At 37.4% G+C, this 10,891-nt stretch overlaps 1 protein-coding gene across 6 annotated transcripts in view; it reads right to left on the bottom strand.

Moving 5' to 3' along the window:
• The window catches only part of ASCC3 (activating signal cointegrator 1 complex subunit 3), a 243,464-nt gene that overhangs the window by 63,154 nt on the left and 169,419 nt on the right, over positions 1-10,891 (bottom strand). For all 6 annotated transcript variants that reach the window (XM_006777223.2, XM_015572736.1, XM_015572735.1 and 3 more), the window contains 2 exons: positions 2,053-2,164; positions 1,723-1,857 (listed from right to left, as the gene is read on the bottom strand). In XM_006777223.2, coding sequence (XP_006777286.1) covers positions 1,723-1,857; positions 2,053-2,164 — 247 coding nt within the window. The remainder of the gene's footprint in view (positions 1-1,722; positions 1,858-2,052; positions 2,165-10,891) is intronic.

The raw sequence follows: 10,891 nt of genomic DNA, 5'->3' as shown, positions 1-10,891 counted from the left end.
CAGCCAGGCAGCGGAAGCGAACAGGAGGCTTGCGTGCTCCGGCGATGGAGGAAGCCAAGGTTCCCTGCCTGATTTCAGCCAGCCAGCCTCGGAGCTGTACCGAGCAGGACAGCAACAGTGTTTCAATTATAGAAGCTAAACAAACCCCACATACTTGCTTTCAGCCAGCCGGCCTCGGAGCTGGAGCCGCAACAAAGTTTCAATTACAGAAGATAAATAAATCCCAGAATAAAAAAAAAGAAAAAAAGGAGAGATTGGGAGCTTCAGTTGCAGGCTTGGCCTGCCTGAAAACAGCCATCAGCCCCTCATCCAGGCTGGCCAGGCACCACAGTGGGGACCCCCACCCTGAAGGGGGCACGGGCAGCCTGAAAACAGTCCTGGGCTGGGATGAGCTGGGATGAGCTGGGTTGAAACGATGGTCCTGCAAGGGCTCCCAGTGTGGAAGCAAAACGTAGCCACTGTGAGTTCAGGTCCCGTGAGGTAGTAGGGACTAAACGTTTCCCCCTGGAGATGGGCTAAAACCAAGCGGCCCACCAGCCAATCAAGAGTGAGTATGCAAATTAACCCAACTAAGATGGCGGCAGCCAGGGAGCTGGAGGGAGGCCTGCTCCCTGCTGGCAAGTGGACATCCCCCAAGGGCTCCCGGCCTGCCAGAGGGATGTCTGACTGCCAGCTTAGGCCCAATCCCCTGGGGAGCAGGCATAAACCAGCAGATGGTCATCCCCTGAGGGGTCCCAGACTGTGACAGGGCACAGGCCGGGCTGAGGGACCCCCCTGCCAAGTGCACAAATTTTTGTGCACCGGGCCTCTAGTATATACACTAATAAAAGACAAAGATGCTAATTAACTGTACCTTTGCTAAACCGACCAGCCAATCAGAGAAAGAATATGCAAATTAACCCAACCAAGATGGTTGTTAATTTGCATATACTGGCTGGGAGCAAAGACTAAAGACAACATAGAAGAAAGCCAAGCGCTGTAGAAGGGAGCGAAGTAGAGGCGGTGGAGACAGGAACGGAGTAACGCGGCGGAGGCAGAAGGCGGGAGTGGAGCCATGGCGCTGAGGGCAGCAGGGGCGCGGCGGGAGTGTGTTGGGTGGTGGTGGGTGGCTGTGGGAGGATGCAGGAGGCGGTGGGAGGCGGGAGGGAGCTGAGGCAGCAGAGGCAGGGACGAGGCCCTATTCTTGCAGGAATCTTCCTGCAACGGGCCTCTAGTATATACATAAAAGCCTAACCGCCTGTTAAGACCGAACACCTGGAATAACCATAATGACTGGTTAATGGGATATTAAAGTCTATTAAAAATAATAAAGCAATAGGAGTGGTAGAAAAAGCCTAATAAGTAAGTGAACTAGCGCAGAATTAGTGAATTAATTCGAGAAGAACGACAATAGTCCTGAACTTTTATCTTGAAGGACAGGGTGATCACCTAGTTGCCAAGGATGGCCCAGTTGATACCTATTATCTTGATATTAATAGCGCCCTATTCCATTTATAGAAAGATCCAAGTTTAGATGATAAATTATGTGGTCACCTTATCTATGGGGATCTGGGTCCAGATATGCTGATTTAGTGATCTTGTTTGGCAGATGAAAGGACTTCATAAATAGTTTCTACAAATTTAAAGGGGAACTGGATGGCAAGAATTTAAGAGAAGGTATGGAATACATAAAATATAATCTCTTTATGTTAAAGAACAATGCAGTAATAACATCAAACTCACGCTTAGGATTGAAAGCAGTTCTTCAGTACTGCATTCGGGTTTCAAACGCTCCTTAAACATTTTAACTGTTTGGTGCTTCAAATAGTAATAAGAGGCAATTCGGCCGTATGTCAAAGGTTCAATGCTCCGATTATCCTATTTCAAATAAAAGATAAAGTGACATAAACAAGAAGTACAACAGAAGGGTATACATCTACAAAATCAATAATTCATACTGCAGTTGTTATTGTAACAATTTTGTTAAACTTTTTGGTCATCTTTAGAAGCAAAAGCCCTATTGTTAAAAAGCTAGGCAAACTTTCAATTGAAATGTATGTGACTGAGTCATACCTCTCCAATTTCAATACAATAGGAATGTTCCAATTCCACCAGGGACTTCTCAATCAGAAAGGACAGAAACTTGTTCACAGAATCATGGCTCACATCACTCAAATTGTAGTAGCTAGAAAATAAGCAAGGTTTCAAGGCTACATGTTATATTATAATACATTAATGATAGTGTAGAAATTTAATTTTCTATTAAAATTATTGTTTGAATTTCACATAGTTCTTTTCAGAACTTCAAAAAACAACAAATCAATCCAATTACATTTATAGCAATTCAAATAAATAAAGCAATTGTGAATACCATTTCCATTTTACAGATCAATATTCCCATACTAAGGTTTGTTGACACTGATGAACAATGACGAGACATTAAAAATATGTAAAATAAGCAGATAAAGTTCAGCATCACATTAAAAATATACTAACTTTTCATGCTCCAATCAAAAGACACATGATGGCTGAATGGATAAGAAAACCCCCTTATGAGTGCTGAATACAAGAGACCCACTTCAGATCGAAAGACATACACACAGGCTAAAAATAAAGGGATGGAAAAAGATAGCTCATGAAAAGTAGAAACAAAGCGTAACAAAAAAAAGCTGGGATAGCAATACTTATACCAGACAAAACAGACTTTAAAACAAAAGCTATAACAAATAAGAGACAAAGAAGGACCCAGCAATTCTACTTCTGGGTATTTATCTGAAGAAAACCAAAGTAGTACATCGAGAAGATATATACATGCCTATGTTCACTGCAGCATTATTTACAATAGCCAAAATATGGAAGCAACCTAAGTGCCCATCAACAGATGATTGGATAAATAAGAAGGGGTACATATATATACAATAGAATATGACTCAGCCATAAAAAAGAATGAAATCTTGCCATCTGCAACAACATGGATGGACCTAGAGGATATTATGCTCAGTGAAATAAGTCAGACAGCCGAAACCGGTTTGGCTCAGTGGATAGAGCGTCGGCCTGTGGACTGAAGGGTCCCAGGTTCAATTCCGGTCAAGGGCATGTACCTGAGTTGTGGGCACATCCCCAGTGGGAGATGTGCAGGAGGCAGCTGATCGATGTTTCTCTCTCATCGATGTTTCTAGCTCTCTATCTCTCTCCCTTCCTCTCTGTAAAAACTCAATAAAGTATATTTAAAAAAAAAGAAATAAGTCAGACAGAGAAAGACAGATGTCATGACTTCACTTATATGTAGAATCTAAAAAACAAAATAAATGAACAAGAACAGAAACAGCCTCATAGATATGGAGAACACCTTGACGATTGTGAGATGGTAAGGAGGTTTGGAGGATGAAAAAAGTAAAGGAATTAAGAAGCACAAATTGGTAGTTACAGAATAGTTATGGGGATGTAGAGTACAGCATAGGGAATATAGTCCATAATACTGTAATAACTATGTATGGTTTCAGATGGGTATTTGAAATATTAGGGTGATCACTTCATAAGTTATATAAATGTCTAATCACTGGGTTGTACACCTGAAGCTAATATAATATTGTACATCCACCATAATTAAAAATTATTTAAAAAATAATCACCCCCTCAAAGAAAAAACAAACCCAGAAAAAAATATACTAATTTTTCGGTGTTAAGACTAGCCTTACTTCAGTGTATACTTTTACAGCCAACTAAACTTATGTACTATATTTAGAAAGGATGAGAAGCATACTATATATAAATATAAACATAGAGTTTTCTCTCTATATAAAAGTCTAGGTGACCATTATGACCAGTCGACCAAATGACCAGTCGCTATGACACACACTGACCACCAGGGGGTCAGTGCGCTCCCACAGCCAACCTCCCATGGCTGGCCAACCTCCTGCGGTCCTTCCCCCCAGCCAGCTGGCCCTGATCAGCCCCGATTGAGAATGGGCGAGATGGCCCTGATTAGTCCTGATTGCTGGCCAGGCTGAGGGACCCCGATGGTGCATGAATTGGTGCACCGTGCCTCCAGTATATATATAAACCCAGCAACTTCATAAAACTCAAAGAACTACTGATTTGGGTGGTAGATCAGTTCTTTTAGGAAATTTAGTCAATGACTATTCTCCTAATGTTTGAGGAATAATTGTCATCCTAAAGATTGGAAAGGACATCATCAGGCTAGTAATAGGCAGTCTAACTAAATTTCTGTATAAGGAAACATAGGTTCAACTCTCTATATTCTCCAAGTAAAAAGTCTAAGGACATGCCGTTCACCTGAATGTCTCTCTCAGTAACTCCTGGGGTTTTTGGTAAATCCCTAAAATCGCTAGAAATCTGTGTCTGGGAATAGATCCTGAAGGCGAGGGACTGCCCCACTGTCAAGACAGACTTCTACTTGCTGGTTGGCATAAGGAATTTATACGCTCTACCTCCATCCAAATCAGGAGTGGACAGTGGCCTTAGAGAAGAGACTCATCACTGAACCCGCAGGACTAGGGTTTTCATCTATAAAGGACTAGGAAAGCGAGTGCCTTGGGAATCAAGTGAAAATGATCTCAAATGGGAGAGGCCTCAAGAAAATCACAATACAGTAATTTTTTCTTCTTTGAAGGGAAGAATTTGGAGTTAATATATGATAAAATTTATTTTAAAATACACAAAGCAGTTCTTAAATCATGGCAGAATATTTTTTCATTAGAAAAAGAAGTTAGCGAGAGAAACTAAGATGGCGGCAGAGATAAACACCGGGAAATTAATGCCGCACACAACAATTGATTAATACCTCAGAGAAACAATACGGACTTCATCCAGAACCACAGGAAGCCTGGCTGACTGTAAACTCTACAACTAGAAGGAAGGAAAGGCACACTGAGACCCGGAGAAGCAGAATATTTTTTCATTAGAAAAAGAAGTTAGCACAAATGGCTAGGTATACAACCAAATATGAGAGTCTTCCTGAGTATTATAACAACTATTTATTTGGGAAAATAACTGTAAATCATATGCTAAGAATTTTAATTTTTATAAAAATTGTTACTTTTAATTTTAGTCTGTGGAGAAATTACCAACTTTAGAATAAAGCAATATTTATCAATGAACAGATAAGATACGTATTGAAACCAATGCTGTCATTAATTTGAACACAATGTACAAACTTGCATTGAACCAGGCATATCTGAAAGTGAAAAACCAGCATTAGAAATCATTAGAAAATATTATTTCCTTTATCCTGAAGTATTTAGTTAGAATAATGCATTCTATTTAGAGGTGAAAACAAAAATTCTGGATATTCAATGCCCCATCAGAGACACGGACCTCTCAAAGCCATTCCAAATTATAGTTGATCTTGAACAACACAGGTTTGAACTGCCTGGGTCCACTTACATATGGTTTTTTTCAACAAATATTGTAAATGTATTTCTCTTCCTTAAGATTTTCTTTTCTCTAGCTTACTTTACTGTAAAAATACAGTATGTAATTCATTTAACATAAAATATGTGTTAATTGACAATAATGTGACAGGTAAGACTTCTGGTCAACAATAGGCTACTAGTAGTTAAATTGGCGAGTCAAAAATTATACACAGATTTTTTACTACACAGGGATTTGTGCCCTTAACCTCTACATGTTCAAGTTGCAGTCATACATTTTGTCTTTCATTTTTTCTCAACAAGTGAAATTTATCAGCCAAACTTTCTGCATAAGGTAGCTCTTATTGTATATAGTAGCTCCCCTGTATTCAGTTTCTTTTCCAAGGTTTCAGTTACCCATGGTCAACTGCAGTCTGAAAATATTTCATGGAAAATTCCAGAAATAATTCATAAGTTCTAAATTCTGCACTACTCTAAGAAGCCTGATGAAATGTGGCACCACTCTGATAAGTCCCACTTGGGTAGTGAACCGTCCCTTTATCTACTCTGTATACCCTACCTGCACTTAGTCACTTAATAGCCATGTTGGTTATCAGATCGACTGTCACATACTGCAGTACTTGTGTTCAGATAAGTTATTTTACTTAAGGATTCCCTCCCCACCGCCCCTACCAAGCACAGGACTGGAATTTATATGATCCTGGCAATTCATATATGCCAAAGAGAAGCTATAAATGCTCCCTTTAAGGCAGTGGTTCTCAACCTTGGCTGCACATTAGAATCACCTTGTAAAAATTCTTGACTTAATAAGCAAAGGAAAAAAAATCATACACTGAGGATGCTATGATCTGTGATAAGAACAAATTTGGTACCCTTGAAATTGTGAAGAAGTAAAAAGAAATTTTGCTAGTTTTGCTGTTGCACTTCAAACTGCAAAAGTTAAGGCCACAGTACTTGTAAGCGCTTAGTTAAGACAGAAAAGGCATTAATTAAATTTGTGGGTGGCAGACATGAAGAGATAATGAGTTCTAACTGATAGCAATGTGTTGTGCCAGAAAGCACAGAGCCTATATAAAGACTAAAGCAAGAAATCCTCTGAAACAACTGAACACTTTCACATAACTTTTAATTCTGTATATTGTTATAATTGTGCATCATTAGTTATTGTTAATCTATTACTGTGCCTAATTTATAAATTAAACTTTATGCCTGGTTTCAGGCATCTACTAGAGCAGCGGTTCTCAACCTGTGGGTCGCGACACCTTTGGGGGGTCGAACGATCTTTTCACAGACCATCAGAAAACACATATATAATTACATATTGTTTTGGGGATTAATCATTATGCTTTAATTATGTTCAATTTGTAACAATGAAAACACATCCTGCATATCAGATATTTACATTACGATTCATAACAGTAGCAAAATTACAGTTATAAAGTAGCAATGAAAATAATTTTATGGTTGGGGGTCACCACAACATGAGGAACTTTATTAAAGGGTTGTGGCATTAGGAAGGTTGAGAACCACAGTACTAGAGGGTCTTGGAACATATCTCCCATGGATAAAGGGGGTACCACTGTATTTCACATTCATTTGGCTTGATAAGGCTATAAAATTTCCAACACTTTTTCAGATGTCTGGACAAAAATATAATTGATAAAAAGTTATTTCTAAGTTGAAAAAACTAGTGAAAATGTACCCAGGACACTGAATAAATAGTACCATTTATAGAGCAAGAATCAAGCTATTAAAATTACAGAAAGAAGACATTATGAAAATATCATGAAAAAAAGTTAAAAATTCCATTTTTTATCTATAAATTTATCTATCATGCTATTTGAAAAAGAAATCATGGATGTTGCTACTGATTACCATATGCCATTCCCCTATAAATAGAATTGGAATGCTAACTTTATCATTTTATGACTTAATAAATAAATCTGGTACACTTACAAATAATATTCAAAACCATTAATAAAAACTTTCCTTTAAAAATTCTAGGCTTTGCCCTAACTGGTTTGGCTCAGTGGATAGAGCGTTGGCCTGTGGACTGAAGGGTCCCAGGTTCGATTCTGGTCAAGGGCATGCACCTTGGTTGTGGGCACATCCCCAGTAGGAGTTGTGCAGGAGGCAGCTGATTGATGTTTCTCTCTCATCAATGTTTCTAACTCTCTATTCCTCTCCCTTCCTCTCTGCAAAAATAAATAAAATATATTAAAAAAAATTCTAGGCTTTTTCTTACATTTTTTTATTCACTGTTTTATGTATTACAAGATACCTTTTGATGGCCTAACACCCCTTCTCATGTTTATTTAAGTCTATTGGAAAAATTTTTAGACTAATTTCTAGCTTTTATCCAGATAAAGTACAGTTAGGGTAAACATTTCTTAAACATTGAAAATAAATTACACAAATAATCAATTAAAATCATGCTTCTGAGAATAAAACAAATTACCTGATGACTATCCTATATAATAGAAGGCTAATATGCAAATTGTCCCCTTGGGAGTTTGACCGACTGGGAGTTTGACCGCTCGCTATGATATGCACTGACCACCAAGGGGCGGCGCATAACGAAGGAAGGCCTGGGCCGGCAGCTGGGGGAAGACAGGCCCCAGCTGGCAACTGGCAGCTGGGGGAAGGAAGACCCCAATTGGCCCTGATCACTGGCCAGGCCTGTGGACCTACCTATGCACAAATTTTGTGCACCAGGCCACTAGGATTAAAATATTATCTATAATCTAACTGGTTAAAAATTAACAAGTTTTTTGAGCAGAATAACTTAAAAAGCTTCCATTGATATTTCTTAATATAGCTCCTTTTGGATGCACTCACCAACATTTTTATTGCTTTGCATAAGAAATACAAATTTCAGTTTAGGTAACTGAATTGACATAAAATGTATTCAATATTAACAGTTTTATCCTTACAATATCTGGGGGTAATCTAGAATTTAGAAATCCCTAAAATTGTTTTCTTTAGGCATTCTGGCATAAGTGATATCTTTTATTTATTTTTAAAAAGTGACAACTTTTAAAAATAGAAAATGTTAATTAAAATATTATACAAGAATATAATAGCAAAACCTCAATAATTAAAATACTTGTCTCCTATGCAGCCAACACAAATACTAAAATGCATCTATTTTTGTTAATGATATAATTTTACTGATTTACACCAAGTATTCTTCGTTAGTATTTCAACTGAGATTCTAAAGATACATAAAGAATTTTCAAATACTTATAAAAGCTTTATTAGACATACAATTTACAAGACGCTGTTAAATAATACAAATAAATGTAAATGAAGTCATTTTTTAGGTTACAAAATTTGAGAGATACAATATTGACACTTTTTTTGTGAATAAAGAATGGAGTTTATATCTACATGAGCTTTATTAGTAGCCTTCATTTCTATCACGTGTACTTTTCAGTCATTGTATAATTTCTAGCCTAAATAATTATTAGCGTTTAGCTTAAAATATTAGATGTAATTTCAATAATCACTTTACTAACTTGAAAAAAGCATGCAACAGCTAAGTAAAAAGGTCTGTGTTCATGGTGCACTCGCCACAGTACACAATTTATAATTCATTCTTTATTTAAACAGAAATATTAACACAACTGTTTAATTCGGGATAAAGAATACAAGGTTTTTTCATGCTCAGTGCATTGAATCATCAAGTCATTATCCTTTCTTTGCCATAAACAGACAGCCTACCTTTCTGCCAGCATGCTATTTCATTTATTTCATGGAGAAATCCAGTTTCACAATAATTGACTTGTCAGAAGCTCTAATTTATGAGGCTGAGCTCTATAAGATTTCTCTATATTGGACTCAACCTGCACACAAGCAGGGTTGAATATTTACAATGCTGTTAACAGGTGCTGAGTTGTTTAATGATTCTAATAGCCAGAAGCGTACTGTGAAAGCCAGCGGGATCACAATTACAGGCTGTTTGAACACAACAATTACTAGTCCCCTGAGAGGTGTGAAAGTCAAAGGCAGTTTGATACTGACAGCATCTAGCACATGGGCTAGACAGGCTAACTTGTATTAGCAGTCCATTGGGAAAAAGTCATAACAAACCTCTCCCTACCATAAAAATTTACAAAGTTCATTAAATTTAAACAATCAAAAAGTGAAACTACTTCAAACAATTATCTTTGAAAGATCTTATCAAAGAGCAAACAAGAATATCACATATGCAACCTCAAGTTATCTTTTTCCAACCTTGAAAAGGATAAAATTTCAACAGTTGAGAAGAAAAGAGATTTTACTGTAATGTAAAACACAGATAAAGTTACACCAAACAGTTTGGATTTAATGGGAATAGTGGCAGCCATTTCCTGTTTGGTTTATGTAAACCTGGCCAGCGATCTCGCTGGGAAATTTTTCATCAGCATTGAAATGCTGCTGCTATAACTGTCAGTACTGGGAAGTCATTTGTTACCGCACCATGTTTTTTATGTTCGGATTATGCAGCAGTAATAATGACAGAAATAATGAAAGTGGTTGCAGGGACAGCTGAAACTACCACAACATTTTTTGTTCCAGAAATATGTGAAAGCTTTCTCAAGGGAAAACAGAGCGTAAAACTGAACATACAAATTGATTCCAGAACTCAATTTAGAATATAGTATATATCATGATGCTCCAGTACATGTGTTAATATATAGTTGACCAAATGAATGTGTATATGTACGTGTCTACATACATTTATTAATATAAATATGTACCTTTATATGCATATGTATTTGCATATACATATCACACACATAAGAATATAAACTGACAATTTCAATATGACTGTAATTTAGTTAATGTCTTAAATTTCAATCACTTGTTGCTTTATATATTTTGATGCTATATTTTTAGTTATGTAAAAATTTGTAAACTACTATAATTTTGTAGTGATTGAGCTTGCTATCAATATGAGCCATTCTTCTGTCTTTTTAAATCTTTTTTTGCCTTAAATTTCATTTCGTCTGATTTAATTCTTCAGCTATTACTTTCTCTTTATTATTCTCCTTCATATCTTCCTTTAATCCTTTTTAACTTTTTTATATCATTTTATTTGACATGTTGCTTATAAATGGTTTAGCTGAATTTAGAAAAATGAATCTAGAAAATTTATTTCAACAAGAAAGTTTAAATCATTTATAATATTTATGATTATAATTGACATGACTTATCTACTAATATAAACACCCTGAGTGGTGTTCATCACGACCATCAGAAACATGACCAAGCCGAAGGAAGTCAGTCCTGCAGGGGTTGTCTTGGCAATGTCTGTGCCCTCCCCCAAGCTGTTTCCCGGAGCTGTTCCCTGTAAGCATGGAGTTTGAGGCAGGAACCCGCCCTGGGAGCATGGAGGCATCTCTTTATAAAGTGTGCCGCGCCAGCATGGCCAAGGGTGAACCTGAGTGGGGGCGGCTGAAGGATTGAGAAAAGACAGACAAGAGAATGAAAGCTGGGTCTCAGTGGGATGCTGCCTCTCTGATGGAGAGACAGTG

The sequence above is a fragment of the Myotis davidii genome, unplaced genomic scaffold (genome assembly GCF_000327345.1).
Source record: "Myotis davidii unplaced genomic scaffold, ASM32734v1 scaffold68, whole genome shotgun sequence".
Classification (NCBI taxonomy): Eukaryota; Metazoa; Chordata; class Mammalia; order Chiroptera; family Vespertilionidae; genus Myotis; species Myotis davidii.
Note: the sequence above shows the minus strand (reverse complement) of the source record. Positions and strands in the feature narration are given on the sequence as shown.